General features: G+C 47.2%; 2 protein-coding genes across 5 annotated transcripts; one reads left to right on the top strand and one right to left on the bottom strand.

The window, feature by feature from the left end:
- Nucleotides 1-9,422: 9,422 nt before the first annotated feature.
- Nucleotides 9,423-10,025, bottom strand: LOC123085690 (uncharacterized). Its single transcript, XM_044507370.1, has one exon. It carries the CDS (start codon nt 9,895-9,897, stop codon nt 9,607-9,609), a length of 291 nt encoding a protein of 96 aa, XP_044363305.1. The 5' UTR covers nt 9,898-10,025; the 3' UTR covers nt 9,423-9,606.
- Nucleotides 10,026-12,375: 2,350 nt separating this feature from the next.
- On the top strand, nt 12,376-15,977 carry LOC123085691 (probable pre-mRNA-splicing factor ATP-dependent RNA helicase DEAH3). Of its 4 annotated transcripts, XM_044507375.1 has the most exons (8): nt 12,391-12,794; nt 13,005-13,192; nt 13,340-14,424; nt 14,783-14,908; nt 14,995-15,233; nt 15,320-15,438; nt 15,527-15,576; nt 15,686-15,774. In XM_044507375.1, the coding sequence occupies exons 1-8, from the start codon at nt 12,513-12,515 to the stop codon at nt 15,772-15,774; spliced, it is 2,178 nt and encodes a 725-aa protein (XP_044363310.1). In that variant the 5' UTR covers nt 12,391-12,512. The 4 variants fall into 4 exon arrangements, with proteins under 4 accessions (XP_044363309.1, XP_044363310.1, XP_044363307.1 ...); XM_044507372.1 differs by having other exon boundaries at nt 12,394-12,794; nt 15,527-15,977; XM_044507373.1 differs by lacking the exon at nt 12,391-12,794 and having other exon boundaries at nt 13,292-14,424; nt 15,527-15,977.
- Nucleotides 15,978-17,070: the final 1,093 nt, after the last annotated feature.

Consider the following 17,070-nt stretch of genomic DNA (forward strand, 5'->3'; position numbering starts at 1 on the left):
GGTGAATGGTTTATTCTTTATGAATCTCGAACGTGATGCTACACATGTTCATAATGTGAGTACCAAAAGAAGTAAGGTTGATAATGATAGTCCCACATACCTGTGGCACTGCCGCCTTGGTCACATAGGTGTCAAACGCATGAAGAAGCTCCATGCTGATGGACTTTTAGAGTCTCTTGATTATGAATCATTTGACACATGCGAACCATGCCTTATGGGTCAAATGACCAAGACTCCGTTCTCAGGAACAATGGAGCGAGCAACCGACTTATTGGAAATCATACATACTGATGTGTGCGGTCCAATGAGTGTTGAGGCTCGCGGTGGCTATCATTATGTTCTCACCCTCACTGATGATTTAAGTAGGTATGGGTATATCTACTTAATGAAACACAAGTCTGAAACCTTTGAAAAGTTCAAGGAATTTCAGAGTGAGGTTGAAAATCAACGTGACAGGAAAATCAAGTTTCTACGATCAGATCGTGGAGGAGAATACTTGAGTCACGAGTTTGGCACACACTTAAGAAAATGTGGAATAGTTTCACAACTCACGCCGCCTGGAACACCTCAGCGTAATGGTGTGTCCGAACGTCGTAATCGCACTCTATTAGATATGGTGCGATCTATGATGTCTCTTACCGATTTACCGCTTTCCTTTTGGGGCTATGCTTTAGAGACTGCCGCGTTCACTTTAAATAGGGCTCCGTCGAAATCCGTTGAGACGACACCGTATGAATTATGGTTTGGGAAGAAACCTAAGCTGTCGTTTCTAAAAGTTTGGGGATGCGATGCTTATGTCAAGAAACTTCAACCTGAAAAGCTCGAACCCAAGTCGGAAAAATGCGTCTTCATAGGATACCCAAAAGAAACTATTGGGTACACCTTCTACCTTAGATCCGAAGGCAAGATCTTTGTTGCCAAGAATGGGTCCTTTCTGGAGAAAGAGTTTCTCTCGAAAGAAGTAAGTGGGAGGAAAGTAGAGCTTGATGAAGTATTACCTCTTGAACCGGAAAATGGCGCAACTCAAGAAAATGTTCCTGAGGTGCCTGCACCGACTAGAGAGGAAGTTAATGACAATGATCAAGATACTTCTGATCAAGCCCCTACTGAAATTCGAAGGTCCACAAGGACACGTTCCGCACCAGAGTGGTACGGCAACCCTGTCTTGGAAATCATGATGTTAGACAACGGTGAACCTTCGAACTATGAAGAAGCGATGGCGGGCGCGGATTCCGACAAATGGCTAGAAGCCATGAAATCCGAGATAGGATCCATGTATGAAAACAAAGTATGGACTTTGACTGACTTGCCCGTTGAGCGGCGAGCCATAGAAAATAAATGGATCTTTAAGAGGAAGACAGACGCAGATGGTAATGTGACCATCTATAAAGCTCGGCTTGTCGCTAAGGTTATCGACAAGTTCAAGGGGTTGACTACGATGAGACTTTCTCACCGGTAGCGAAGCTGAAGTCCGTCCGAATCATGTTAGCAATTGCCGCATTCTATGATTACGAAATATGGCAAATGGATGTCAAAACGGCATTCCTTAATGGTTTCCTTAAGGAAGAATTGTATATGATGCAGCCGGAAGGTTTTGTCGATCCTAAGAATGCTGACAAAGTGTGCAAGCTTCAACGCTCGATTTATGGGCTGGTGCAAGCATCTCGGAGTTGGAACATTCGCTTTGATGAGATGATCAAAGCGTTTGGGTTTACACAGACTTATGGAGAAGCCTGCGTTTACAAGAAAGTGAGTGGGAGCTCTGTAGCATTTCTCATATTATATGTAGATGACATACTTTTGATGGGAAATGATATAGAACTCTTGGACAGCATCGAGGCCTACTTGAATAAAAGTTTTTCAATGAAGGACCTTGGAGAAGCTGCTTATATATTAGGCATCAAAATCTATAGAGATAGATCGAGACGCCTCATAGGTCTTTCTCAAAGCACATACCTTGATAAGATATTGAAGAAGTTCAATATGGATCAATCCAAGAAGGGGTTCTTGCCTGTGTTACAAGGTATGAAATTGAGTTCAACTCAATGTCCGACCACGGCAGAAGATATAGAAGAGATGAGCGTCATCCCCTATGCCTCAGCCATAGGTTCTATTATGTATGCCATGTTGTGTACCAGACCTGGTGTTAACCTTGCCGTCAGTTTGGTAGGAAGGTACCAAAGTAATCCCGGCAAGGAACACTGGACAGCGGTCAAGAATATCCTGAAGTACCTGAAAAGGACTAAGGAAATGTTTCTCGTTTATGGAGGTGACGAAGAGCTCGTCGTAAAGGGTTACGTCGACGCTAGCTTCGACACAGATCTGGATGACTCTAAGTCACAAACCGGATACGTGTATATTTTGAATGGTGGGCCAGTAAGCTGGTGCAGTTGCAAGCAAAGCGTCGTGGCGGGATCTACATGTGAAGCGGAGTACTTTGGAGACATAGAGATTTGTAAAGTACATACGGACCTGAATATAGCAGATCCGTTGACTAAACCTCTCCCTAGAGCAAAACATGATCAACACCAGAATTCCATGGGTGTTCGATTCATCACAATGTAACTAGATTATTGACTCTAGTGCAAGTGGGAGACTGTTGGAAATATGCCCTAGAGGCAATAATAAAAGCATTATTATTATATTTCCTTGTTCATGATAATTGTATTTATTCATGCTATAATTGTGTTATCCGGAAATCGTAATACATGTGTGAATAACAGACACCAACATGTCCCTAGTGAGCCTCTAGTTGACTAGCTCGTTGATCAACAGATAGTCATGGTTTCCTGACTATGGACACTGGATGTCATTGATAACGAGATCACATCATTGGGAGAATGATGTGATGGACAAGACCCAATCCTAAACATAGCACAAGATCGTATAGTTCGTTTGCTAGAGTTTTCCAATGTCAAAGTATCTTTTCCTTAGACCATGAGATCGTGTAACTCCCGGATACCGTAGGAGTGCTTTGGGTATGCCAAACGTCACAACGTAACTGGGTGACTATAAAGGTAGACTACGGGTATCTCCGAAAGTGTCTGTTGGGTGACATGGATCAAGACTGGGATTTGTCACTCCGTATGACGGAGAGGTATCACTAGGCCCACTCGGTAATGCATCATCATAATGAGCTCAGAGTGACCAAGTGTTTGGTCACGGGATCATGCATTACGGTACGAGTAAAGTGACTTGCCGGTAACGAGATTGAACGAGGTATTGGGATACTGACGATCGAATCTCGGGCAAGTAACATATCGATAGACAAAGGGAATAGCGTACGGGATTGATTGAATCCTCGACATAGTGGTTCATCCGATGAGATCATCGTGGAGCATGTGGGAGCCAACATGGGTATCCAGATCCCGCTATTGGTTATTGACCGGAGAGTCGTCTCGGTCATGTCTGCTTGTCTCCCGAACCCGTAGGGTCTACACACTTAAGGTTCGGTGACGCTAGGGTCATGAAGATATGTATATGCAGAAACCCGAATGTTGTTCGGAGTCCCGGATGAGATCCCGGACATCACGAGGAGTTCCGGAATGGTCCGGAGGTAAAGAATTATATATAGGAAGTGCTATTTCGGGCATCGGGACAAGTTTCGGGGTTATCGGTATTGTACCGGAACCACCGAAAGGGTCCCGGGGGTCCACCGGGTGGGGCCACCTGTCCCGGGGGGCCACATGGGCTGTAGGGGGTGCGCCTTGGCCTAGATGGGCCAAGGGGACCAGCCCCTATAGGCCCATGCGCCTAGGGTTTCCACCATGGAAGAGTCCATGTGGTGGAAGGCACCCCTAGGTGCCTTGGGGGGGGGGGGAGGGAAACCTCCCCTTGGCCGCCGCCCCCCCTAGTAGATCTCATCTACTAGGGCCGGTGCCCCCCCTGGCACCCCTATATATAGTGGGGAGGAGAGGAGGGATTTCACACCAGCCCCTGGCGCCTCCATCTCCCCCCGTTACGTCTCTCCCTCGTAGTCTCGGCGAAGCCCTGCTGCTGTGACGCCCTGCATCCACCACCACGCCGTCGTGCTGCTGGATCTTCATCAACCTCTCCTCCCCCCTTGCTGGATCAAGAAGGAGGAGACGTCTCCCATCCCGTACGTGTGTTGAACGCGGAGGTGCCGTCCGTTCGGCGCTGGTCATCGATGATTTGGATCACGTCGAGTACGACTACATCATCACCGTTCTTTTGAATGCTTCCGTGCGCGATCTACAAAGGTATGTAGATGCATCTAATCACTCGTTGCTAGATGAATTCCTAGATGATCTTGGTGAAACGAGTAGGAAATTTTTTGTTTTCTGCAACGTTCCCCAACACCAGCAGCTACACATTCGCACGCAAGGAAGTGCGTCCAGGCAAAAAAAAACGATTCGCCCCCCTGATTGCTGGGACCCACCAGCTACATCTTCGCAGGCAAGGAAGTGCCTGACAGTCGGGACCCACCCGATCGAAGCGTACGTAGCATTGTCATTCTGGTCGCAAACGTGTACGTACATACTGGTCGATGTAGAGGCGCGCACGTGTTGTAGTAGATGCGCGCATGTGTCGTAGTAGAGGCGCGCATGTAGCATGTTGAAAGCATAAGTGCTCCCTGGATGGTTTTGGTAATTAATGTCAACATATCTCTTGTTGGACTAACACTTTTACCTAGTATGTTTCAGATAAGTTCAACAATGGAGTGGCATGGACTAGAGGATGTGGAACCCCTTCAAGATGCTAAGGACAAAGGATTGGCTCAAGCTTCAAGATCAAGACTCTACATTTTCTATTTTAGTGATCCAAGATCACATTGAGTCTATAGGAAAAGCCAATACTATCAAGAGGGGATGAGGTGTTGCTTAATGGCTTGCTTGCTCAAAGTGCTTAGTGATATGCTCCAAAACCCTCAACTACCTTCCCACATCCACATATGACCTAAACCAAAAGTCAAACTCGGCCCCACCGACTCTATCTATCCGGCACCTCCGAGTTTCAAATGTCATAGCCACTGCCACAAACCTAGCAAATCGTTTTCATCGATAGGGATCTCGGTCTCACCGAGATGGGATTGTAATCTCTCTGTGTATGTCCATTACCAAAATCGGTCTCACCGAGTTTGAGCAATTGGTACTACCAAAATTACAATGCAAACCCTCTGGTTAGCTTATTACCAAAATCGGTCCCATCGAGTTTGTGTAATCGGTCTCACCGAGTTTGCCTGACCAACTCTCTGGTTAGCTTATTACCAAAATTGGTCCCACCGAGTTTGTGTAATCAGTCACACCGAGATTACGTTATGCCCTAACCCTAACCATATCGGTCCTACCGAGTTGCATCTCAGTCCCACCGAAAATCCTAATGGTCACTAGTTTTGTTGAATCGGTCCGACCGAGTTTAACCATTCGGTCCCACCGAGTTTGGAAAATTGTGTGTAACGGTTAGATTTTATGTGGAGGCTATATATACCCCTCCACCCACTCTTCATTCGTGGAGAGAGCCATCAGAACATACCTACACTTTCAATACACATTTTCTGAGAGAGAACCACCTACACTTGTGTTGAGGTCAAGATATTCCATTCCAACCATATGAATCTTGATCTCTAGCCTTTCCCAAGTGGCTTTCCACTCAAATCTTTTTTCCACCAAATCCAAATCCTGTGAGAGAGAGTTGAGTGTTGGGGAGACTATCATTTGAAGCACAAGAGCAAGGAGTTCATCATCAACACACCATTTGTTACTTCTTGGAGAGTGGTGTCTCCTAGATTGGCTAGGTGTTACTTGGGAGCCTCCAACAAGATTATGGAGTTGAACCAAGGAGTTTGTAAGGGCAAGGAGATCGCCTACTTTGTGAAGATCTACCGCTAGTGAGGCAAGTCCTTCGTGGGCGACGGCCGTGATGGAATAGACAAGGTTGCTTCTTCGTGGACCCTTCGTGGGTGGACCCCTTCGTGGACTCGCGCAACCGTTACCCTTCGTGGGTTGAAGTCTCCATCAACGTGGATGTACGATAGCACCACCTATCGGAACCACGACAAAAACATCCGTGTCTCCAATTGCGTTTGAATACTCCAAACCCTTCTCTTTACATTCTTCCAAGTTGCATGCTTTACTTTTCGCTGTTCATATACTCATTGCATGCTTGTTTGATATGTATTGTGTTTGTTAAACTTGTGCTTAAACTCCACTTAAACTTAAGAATATTAAAAAGTGTAACTTTTGGCACTTAGTGTCTAATCACCCCCCCTCTAGACACCTCTTCTCGATCCTTTCACATGTACACGTACGTACAGCGGCCAGGGTGCAAGAAAAAAATACGGCCACATATGTGTACATACAGGCAGGGTCTCGAACGCCTACTCGCGCATACGTACGGCCAAGGCTCGTGTACATGGCTGGGTCGGAACGGAGAAACAACGTCGTCGTCGTGTTCATGGGGAGGCAACGGAATGCGTCATGTTCATGGGGAGGCAACGGAATGTGTCGTGTTCGTGGGGAGGCAACGGAATGCGTCGTGTTCATCGGGAGCAACAGAATGCGTCGTGTTCATCGGGAGGCAACGGAACGCGTGGGAGCGAACCGGATGGGTCGGAACGGAATGCGTGGTCATGTTCATCGGGAGGGCTTGGACGGAACAAGCGATGGAAATGAGGCTTGGCGTACCGCAGAACGGAGGAAGCGGACCTCCTATGGTCGAAACGGGGGTCCTTTTGATCGGGAGGGGTGTGGCGTACCGCAAAACGGAGGAAACGGACCTCCTACAGTCGAAACGGGGGTCCTGTTGATCAGGAGGGGTGTGGCGTATCGCAAAACGGACGAAGCGGACCTCCTACGGTCGAAACGGAGTCCTGTTCATCGGGAGGGGTGTGGCGTACCGCAAAACGAGACTCCACGGGATATTGTTCATCTCCACCGTCGACCTCCTCCAGCCTCCACGGGCTACCGTCGACCTCATCCAACCTCCACGGACTCCTATTCATCCAGCCTCCACCGCACGCTACTTCATCGGCTACTGTTCAACCACCCCTCCATCGTCTACTATTTATCCAACCCTCCACACCACGAGGTCCTATTCAACCACCCCTCCACGGGCACCCCTCCACCGTCTACTGTTCATCCAACCCTCCGCACCACGGGGTCATGTTCATCCAGAGGCAACGACACCGCTCACTGTTCACCCCCCCCCCCCCGCAACGCTCACTGTTCATCCAATCGACCGGTTTCAGTTAGCAACAGTAGCGAAGGAATCGCTCGATCGGGTTCAGTTAACAGTCATCGATCGATCGCTCGGATTCAGTAACGCGTAGCCTGCAGTGCAATCGCTCGGGTTCAGTTAGAACCCAACGCCTCGCTCGGGTTCAGTTAGAGCCAACGCCTCGCACACACGCGCGTACGTATACGAGAGAAACGCGCATCGCTCGGCCCCCGGCCTCCCACCGTAACCGGAAACTCCCCGAAATTTTCCTCGCACTCACTTCTACCATGGTTTTTTCCGTCATGGACGGCCCAAAGAATGTCATGCAGCTGCATCTCCGGACCGCCCAGGAAGAAAAGCCCATTTTCTGTCATGATTTTTTGTCATAGAAGTAGGAGCCCACCACATCTATGATGATACCGGATTTTGTCGCAATTATTATCATAGAAGTGTCATATGTATGACAGAAAAAAAATTCGTTCGGCCCAAAATGTCACGGATGTGTCTTTTTTTGTAGTGATATGGCAGGGGGCAGACGGCTTGGGAGGGACTCCAAGTAGGATTCCTCCTACTTGGGCGCCTCCTATGGATGCTTCTCCCTCCCTCCCAACTATATATATGAGGAGGGGGGCGCCTAGCACACAACAGACAATTGCCTACCCGTGTGCGGCGCCCCCTCCACACTTTACACCCTCAATCATATCTTTGTGGTGCTTAGGCGAAGCCCTGCGTGGATCACTTCACCATCACCGTCACCACGCCATCGTGCTGACGGATCTACTACCTCGACGTCTTGCTGGATCAAGAAGGCGAGGGACGTCACCGAGCTGAACGTGTGCAGAACTCGGAGGTGTCGTACGTTCAGTACTTGATCGGCCGGAGCTAGAAGAAGTTCGACTACATCAATCGCGTTGTCAAACGCTTCCGCTTTCGGTCTACGAGGGTACGTAGACACACTCTCCCCCTCACGTTGCTATGCATCTTCTAGATAGATCTTGCATGAGCGTAGGATTTTTTTTTTTGAAATTGCATGCTACGTTTCCCAACGGCACCATACTCACAAGTGGCAGCCGACAGGTGATCTGTATTAGACGACACCACTGGCCACTAGCTCCATCATCTTCACTTATGGCAGCAGATCATAACGATGTCGTAATCACGAGAGCAGCGCCAAACAGCCACTCTGGATCGACACCGCCTAGCAGCGTGCTGACTAGATCCACAACGCCATATGCACGCCCAAGAGCGGATGATCGCCATGACATGGGGAAGCATATGGCTACCAAAGAGAGCTCGCCGCAGGCGCCCACGACCAACAGAACATGGGAGTATAGTGCACGTTGCCTTCCCACACCAGCAGCTTTCCCGCCAGTGGCAAGGGTGACTCTACCGAATGACCACCACCGCTTGGGCTTTGTTGGCACCTGGCTTGAGCAGGCTCACAGCTCACCACGTGAGATCTTGAACAGGCTCACCACGTAGGGTCATGGCAGATGTTGGTCCTTTCCCTCCTTCGCTTGATGCGGCCGCAACATGGCGATACTGACGCAATCAGAAGAGGGGGAGTCGTGCTCTCGGTGCTCGGAGGCTGCCGCGCCGCTGCTTCAACCACATCCATTCCCGCAAGCCGTTGCCATCACAACACCACACACACCTGATCAGCAACAGGGAGGGAGCCCCGCCGCCGCCGTTGGTCACGTGGACAAGCCCGGCGGTCCTGGCCGGCGACGGCGAGGGGAGGGTGCGTGGATCGAGGCTGTCGAGATTATCGGATCTGGACGCTGCCCGAGTCGCCCAAGCGGACGACGCGGACCATTGGAGCCCTACAACGATTCCGCTAGAGTTGCTCTAACCTTACAAACGAGACTTGTACGACTGTACGGCAACTCCACAACCGCCTGCCAATTAGGAACAACACAAATATACAAATACTCCAGCTCCACATGGAACAAGATCCATTCTAGAAAAACATAATGGAAATGGTCCATTTTTATATACAGCAATTGCTTGACCGGGATGATGAGAAACAGAGATATTTTCCACAATCGATGTCACCCCCGTTCCCACCACCCGCGCACGCACTCGCCGACAGATCCCCAGAGCGCCTGTCACCCAAATCCGTCCTATTCTACCTCATCGATCGTCGTCGTGCAGCGCCGACAAGAAAACCCAATCGCAAAACATCACAATTCCATTCACGCTTCCTAGGTACTACCAGATTATTATTTTTCTCCAAGATAAAGATATGAGTTTTTACCAAATTAGTACTAAAGCAAGCATTGCCATGCCAATGTCTTATGTCTTGGCAGAATCAAACGTATGATGAACACAGCATGGCGACAAAGAAATCGAAAGGCTAACCGTACATAGTATAGCTAGTACACTAGCTTAACTAGCTGCATCCTTCCTCCGTCGGTATGAGTATGACCCTCATAGCGTGCAGCCGCAGAAGAGGAAGAAGCAGCACATCATGGAGATGAGCGCGACGGACTCGACGGCGGTAACGACGCCCCAGAGCACGGCGTCCACGACGAGGGGCACGTCCGCCACGAGCTCGGGCCACCGCCGAATGGCCGCGCCGAGCTGCTCCGGCCGCCAGTCCCACTGGAGGGACGCGTATGACGTCGGCGACGGCGGCGACGGCAGCAGGGCGGCCAGCTGGCTAGGCAGGACCCCGAGATCTAGCGGCCACCGGAGCATGGAGACCAGCCTTCCCGCCATGGCGACAACTCGGCGAGCGCTGCGTCGGCGTCGGCCGGTGCCGGTCTCCGTGGACGTGGGCGTTGCTGGCTCGAGGTTGTTTTGGTTGATGGGGTGGAGCCGTCTAGTGTGGAAGTGTAACGTGTTACGGCTACTTACCCGTCTCGTGCGTAGCGTGTCTCTTGTTCGTACTTCTAGTCTCTATCTTTTTTTCCTTCTTTTTTTTTAAAGAAAAAATTCTAGCCTCTATCTAGTCTCTAGACTTAATTTTTTAGAAAATCTTCTCTAGACTTAGCACACGAGGGGGTCACATGGTGGTGGGCCGGCTGGAGGGCGACCGTGTGATGCGCAGGAGCATCGGGGCCCGCTTCACACATACTACTACTGGTATTCGTGTCTAAAAAAACACACACATACTGGTATTCGGTGGGCCGGGCTTCTGGACATCGCCACTTCGGCCAGGCACGGCGGTATGACGAGCAACAGTGAATTGAGCAGGCCCAGCGCAGGATCCCTCTTCCGCTTCCGGTTTTGGACCATTTTTATCTTTTATTTTTAATTTCCATGTTTGTTTCTAATTTTCCTATTCCCTCTATTTTCCATTTAACAGATACTCCCTCCGTTCCTAAATATAAGTCTTTTTAGACATTTCAAATGGACTACAATATATGGATGTATGTAGACATATTTTAGAGTGTAGATTCACTCATTTTGCTTCGTATGTAGTCATTTATTGGAATTTTTAAAAATACTTATATTTAGAACGGAGGGAGTAGTTTTTAAAATTATAGAATATTTTTTTAAAAATTGTGAAAATTGTGTGTCCATCAAATTAAAAAAATGCTCATCACAATTCAAAAATGTCTTCATGTTTTTTTTCTAGAATGTTGATTAATTTCAATATATGTTCATTGAATTCAGAAAATGTTCATCCAATTAAATATTTGTTCACCAAATTCTCAAAGTTCATCTAATTCAAAATTTCTTCATCAAATACAATAAATGTTCATTGTCATAATTCACAACTATTTTTTGAATCGGCAAACATTTCATGAAAGTCATGAAGACTTGTTTCTAAATTTGTGAACATTTTCCCGAATTTGTAATTTTTTCCAAATTTGTGAACATTTTTTGAAATGCATGAACATTTCTTAAAGTTTAGGATTTGTTTAAAATTTATGACCATTTTTTCAAAATCGTGAACATATTTTGGAAATCCAAAATTTGATTTAAAGAAGCCAAAAAGAAAAACAACAAAAGAGAAAAACGAAAGAAGGGCGCTCCGCCCCGCACGTGGGTAGACCCAAAAAGGGCGGTGCCGCCGCTATTACGCCTGGCTAGCCGCCCAGCGCCAGTCACTCTTCCTTCATACCCTGCGGCGGGGGGAGGGGAGATGCAATGAAGTTGGCGTTGTGGTTAGGGAGTAGGTGACACGATGCGAGAGAATTGTATAAGAGACATGCAGTGGGGAAAAGGAGAGTGTTCGGGACGTTGGATTTTTTTTTGTCTAACAAATTCTTGCTTTGGCATGTTTGACCTCCCTTGCTTCAAGATTTGTGCCTCAGTCGTTCGTAAAGTGCAAAAATCTGACGTGAGATTTTTATCACCAGTTCTTTTAAGCGGCAAAAGGGGAAATCATTCAAAACCCTGACAGAACGGCTTTGTTGATTAGGGTACCGGCTACAAACTTTGTTCATGTAAATTCACCAAACCAGCCAACCCGAAAGATGGACCAGATATGGAGGAAACTTGATTCGGGCTTTGTGAAAATCAACGTGGACGCGTCATTCCATGCTGATACACTGGCTGGGGCCTGTGGTGCCGTGGCGAGAGATGATCAAGGTAAGTTCATTGTTGCTGCAACCTGGGTTCTGCCTCATGTCCTCTCGGCTGATTCTGCGGAAACAAATGCAATCCGTTATGGGTTGATTCTGGCTGCTAATATAGGATGCACCAAATTGCAATTGAATGAAATAGCATGAATGCTCTTGAGGCTGTTTCTGACCCTGATGTGTATATGGGAAGTGATGCTGCAATTATAACTGAAGCTACAATATTGGCTATGGAGTTTTCTTCTATTTTTTTTGTTCGATGCTGTAGGGAAGCCAATCTAGCTGCAGATTGTTTGGCAAAACACTGCTTTAGCACTAGAACTTCAGAGTTTTGGGACTCTTTTTCACCTGACTTTATTCTTCCAAATATTGTAAGCGATATGTCTATCATTTGAGGAATAAAGTTACTGATAAAAAAACACGGTAATCGAGCCGTGGACCGAGCTTGAGTGAGTGGCTCTGGCACAACGTAATCGAGCCTCATTCGCAGAAAAGGAAAAAAAAACATGCGCAAAAAACAAAACGTAATCGAGCCTGAGACCAAGTTTTACACGTTCACGAAAACCGAACGCGATAGGGGCTGCAAGTGCAGGGTCACATAGGGCGCCTTCCAGGCTGGTAAACGAAAACCACGGAAACCCGCTACCACGCGAGCGGAGTCCCATCTCGCAGCCTCACGCCGACCTAATAGTCGCGCAATTCACAAATATAAATCCGGCGATTCTTCCAGAAACGGGAGCTAGGGTTTCGCCTCTCTCCCGCCTATTCCTCCTCCGCGCACCAGCGACCTCTCTCGCCGCCGCCATGGGGACGGAGCGGAAGCGCAAGGTGAGCCTCTTCGACGTGGTTGACGAGACCTCCGTATCCGCTAAGCTCGGCCGCGCCGGCATCAATGGTGCCGCCGCCGCGGCCAATCCGTCCATCAACCGGTGGAACGGCCGGCCCTACTCGGCGCGGTACCTAGAGATCCTCGAGAAGCGCCGCACGCTCCCCGTCTGGCAGCAGAAGGACGAGTTCCTCCGCGTCCTCCGCGACAACCAGACCCTCATCCTTGTCGGAGAAACCGGAAGTGGCAAGACCACTCAGGTACTATATCTGCACCTATATCCGATACGTCTCCATGTATGTGTTGCTTAGGTTACTGGTTTGTGCCCTCAATTTTCGGATTGAGAAGTTAGGAGGTGTTCTAGAGGCTAGATGCCTGGTGCTGTGGTGAATTTGTTAGGTTAATGCTTGTGAGGTGTCTGTCCTTATTGATTGGTTTGTTCCGATGATTGATTGTTCTGTGTGGAACAGATCCCCCAATTTGTGCTCGAGGCTGAAGGTCTGAGCAACCGCTCTATGGTTGCCTGCACCCAGCCGCGGAGGGTTGCTGCAATGTCGGTCTCTCGGCGTGTCGCGGAGGAGATGGATGTCACAATCGGGGAGGAAGTTGGTTACAGTATCCGATTTGAAGATTGCAGCAGTCACAAAACTGTTCTCAAGTAAGATTGTTGGTTCTTGTATTTCGTGGAAGAACAGTATCAGTTGCACCACCCTTTTGGCTGATTGATATGAAGTGTATGTTTCTTTTGTTTTTTTAGGTATTCTGATCTAATCATGTTGTGTTGAACACTATTGCTTCCTATCAGATATTTGACAGATGGTATGCTTCTGAGAGAAGCAATGGCAGACCCACTTTTAGAGAGGTACAAGGTGATTGTTCTTGACGAGGCTCATGAGCGCACGTTGGCAACGGATGTTCTGTTTGGGCTTCTGAAGGAAGTTCTAAAGAACAGGCCTGACTTGAAGCTTGTTGTTATGAGTGCTACTCTTGAGGCAGAGAAGTTTCAGGGTTATTTCAGTGGTGCACCATTGATGAAGGTTCCTGGTAGACTTCATCCTGTTGAGATCTTCTATACACAGGAACCAGAAAGGGACTATCTAGAAGCTGCTATCAGGACAGTTGTGCAGATACATATGTGTGAACCTGCTGGTGATATCCTTGTATTCCTTACTGGAGAAGAGGAGATTGAGGATGCGTGTCGGAAAATAAACAAGGAAGTTAATAACATGGGTGATCAGGTTGGCCCAGTTAAAGTCGTGCCATTGTACTCTACTCTCCCCCCTGCAATGCAGCAGAAGATTTTTGACCCTGCTCCACCTCCATTGAAAGAGGGAGGTCCTGCTGGAAGGAAAATTGTTGTGTCCACAAACATTGCTGAGACATCCCTAACCATCGATGGTATAGTGTATGTTATAGATCCAGGGTTTTCCAAACAGAAGGTTTACAATCCAAGGATAAGGGTGGAATCCCTTTTGGTGTCTCCAATTTCCAAGGCAAGTGCGCATCAGAGAGCTGGTCGTGCTGGAAGAACACAGCCTGGGAAGTGCTTCAGGTTGTACACAGAGAAGAGTTTTAATGGTGATTTACAGCCTCAGACCTACCCAGAAATTCTTCGGTCAAACCTGGCGAATACAGTTCTTACTCTGAAGAAGCTTGGAATTGATGATTTGGTGCATTTTGACTTCATGGATCCTCCTGCACCCGAAACTCTAATGAGGGCCTTGGAAGTTCTGAACTACTTGGGGGCACTCGACGATGAAGGCAACTTAACATCTTTAGGTGAAATGATGAGTGAGTTCCCCTTAGACCCACAGATGTCAAAGATGCTTGTCATCAGTCCAAGGTACAACTGTTCAAATGAGATCCTCTCAATATCTGCCATGCTATCAGGTATGTCGAACTAACAATTCCTCTCTCCAAATTGCATTTCTGCAACTACATTATCATGTTGTTATGCACGTGCACTGTTTTGCTTGCACCAGTATGTGCAAGCAAGTTGCCATGGTTCTAGCATGCAGACTAGTGCATGTTTTCTATTTTCTCTTGTTTGTATATATTGTGTATTGTCATCAGCAACTGTCATGCACCTGGCTTCTAGCTATTGATCAAAATGATCATACAGTTTAGGCTGATGCAGATAGTTGCTGTATGTTGAGTTATTCTGACAAAGCAAATGGTATCGTCTCGCCTCTTTGCATCTGCTGACCAACCGTGGGCTTCGTCTGTTATTACCATATCCTTTGTCTAGTACCCAATTGCTTTCTCCGGCCTAGGGAGGCACAAAAGGCTGCTGATGAGGCGAAGGCTCGATTTGGGCACATCGATGGGGATCATCTGACACTTTTGAACGTGTACCATGCATACAAGCAAAACAGTAAGCCTATAACCATTCTCATTCGATCTGCACCCGGTCAGACTGCAATTTTTTGGGGGCTAACAGACTCTTCCTTCACTATGCAGATGAGGATCCTACATGGTGTTATGAGAATTTTGTCAATGCCCGGGCGATGAAGTCTGCTGATAATGTTAGACAACAACTTGTGCGCATCATGACCAGATTCAACCTCAAGATGTGCAGTACAGACTTCAACAGTCGTGAGTACTATGTCAACATCAGGAAAGCAATGCTTTCAGGGTACTTTATGCAGGTTGCTCATCTGGAGCGAACTGGGCATTACTTGACCGTTAAGGATAATCAGGTTGGTATTCTGATTTTTGTCTCTTTTATTTCCTTTATTATTATGGAGTATTGTATTGCAGCTTTTCACCCTTCTTTCCTTGCCAGGTTGTCCATCTTCATCCCTCGAATTGCATGGACCATAAGCCGGAATGGGTCATCTACAATGAATATGTTTTGACCACCAGGAATTTCATCCGCACAGTCACCGATATCCGTGGAGAGTGGTAAGTCCTCGTCTAAAGTCTGAAATGAAACTTGTCCAATTGGGTATTTGATTGACAATGTTGACCTTTCTCTGTGTTCTGTTCCCAGGCTGATCGATATAGCTCCACAGTACTATGATCTGACCAATTTCCCATCATGTGAGGCCAAGCGTGTTCTTGAGAGGCTACACAATAAGAGGGAGAGGGAAAGAGCTGCTAGTAGGAACTGAATTGATGTCATTCTTCTGGTCCCTTGGAATGTGGGCAGCGCCGCCAAAGGCTTTGGACATCACTGTTGGCCTCCACCATTGTCATGATATCTTCCATGTAGTAGTTTTCCAGTATTGTGGATGGTGAAATCACTATATGCGACATATGTCAAATGTCCCTCTGCTACTGCATTCCGAATTATGGAGTAGATGCTTGTTTTCCCTCTGTTTTAGAAGGTGTAGGTTATCATACATTAATTATGTGTCGGTCTCCATATTTTTGGTGTATCAAACGCTGTTGTTTACTTTGTACTTCAGCATCCTTTTGGCTAGTTTTCATGGAATTGCTGACATCGTACTGTGTTTACTTCCTTTTGAGACAACTTGTGTAACTAGTCAGGAAATTACTCCCCCCGTCCTGAATTATTTGTCTTAGATTTGTTTTAGGTTTGAATACAGAAAATATGACTTAGGGTCACGTCTTAGATTTGTTAGATACGGATACAGGAAATGTCACTACATGCTCTCAGGATACGGCCACTGTTTACTGTGCTATGCGTATTCGGCCTGAGTGGAATTAATTGACCGGTCAAACTGCGAAGTGCTTTTGCAAAATGAAAAGGTGAGAAAAAAAATTCCCGTCGGCCTCGGCCATTCTGGAGCCGCCGGCCACCTTTCTCTCCTCCCCTTCTCCCCTGGTGCTCCCACCGATGGTCGGATCTCCCCTCCGATGGTGGGGGCTCGGTGCACTCCCACGGGAGGTGCCTCGCCGGTGGTTGTGCCCGTTGTGGATGGCAGTGGTGAGGCGGCCCATGCCTGGCAGGTGTCCGGTGGTCTGAACTTCAGCTACTCCAGCGACATGTATTTCGATACAGAGAGAGTATAATTGAATTTCGTTATCTGGATTTTTAATTGTTGAAGACTTGTCGAGTTCTTCTGCCAAGGCTTGATTAATAAACCTATAAAATCCCTTGAGTTGGATCTGACTAAATCTAGGCATTGTAAACATTTTTTTCGCTCACATTCTGAAGCATTTAATCTTAAGTTTCCTACTTATCAAAGAAAAATTCCACCACCAGCTCACTCTTCATCAATACCTATCTTAACTTTCCTTCTTATCAAAGAAAAATTCCATTATCAGCTCACTCTCCATTATCAAAGAAACATTCCATTCTGTTTACTGAATCACATGAAATTCTAGCGAATTCCACATACGTATTTCATACATATGAATTTTTCCTTTGCCAAATTGCCTGAAAATTTTATGCTATTTTCAATCCAATCATGGATATTATGCTTGTTATACCTCTATTCTTTTTTCTATTGGCCTTTGTTTGACAAGTTGTTATAAGTTTTTGATGAAATTTTTAGTACTTCGTATGCCAAACTGAATGATGTGTTCATTCCACAAAGAAAATAGAAGTGTGTAAAAGTCGAGAAGTTC

Source organism: Triticum aestivum, chromosome 4A (genome assembly GCF_018294505.1).
Source record: "Triticum aestivum cultivar Chinese Spring chromosome 4A, IWGSC CS RefSeq v2.1, whole genome shotgun sequence".
Taxonomy (NCBI): Eukaryota; Viridiplantae; Streptophyta; class Magnoliopsida; order Poales; family Poaceae; genus Triticum; species Triticum aestivum.

Excerpts from the sequence above, each read along its gene's own strand:
- LOC123085690 (XM_044507370.1), bottom strand. The coding sequence starts at position 9,897 with ATGGCGGGAAGGCTGGTCTCCATGCTCCGGTGGCCGCTAGATCTCGGG.
- LOC123085691 (XM_044507375.1), top strand. The coding sequence starts at position 12,513 with ATGGGGACGGAGCGGAAGCGCAAGGTGAGCCTCTTCGACGTGGTTGAC. Across the intron at positions 13,193-13,339 it reads AGTCACAAAACTGTTCTCAA|ATATTTGACAGATGGTATGC; the intron begins GTAAGATTGTTG and ends GCTTCCTATCAG. Across the intron at positions 14,425-14,782 it reads AATATCTGCCATGCTATCAG|TACCCAATTGCTTTCTCCGG; the intron begins GTATGTCGAACT and ends TCCTTTGTCTAG.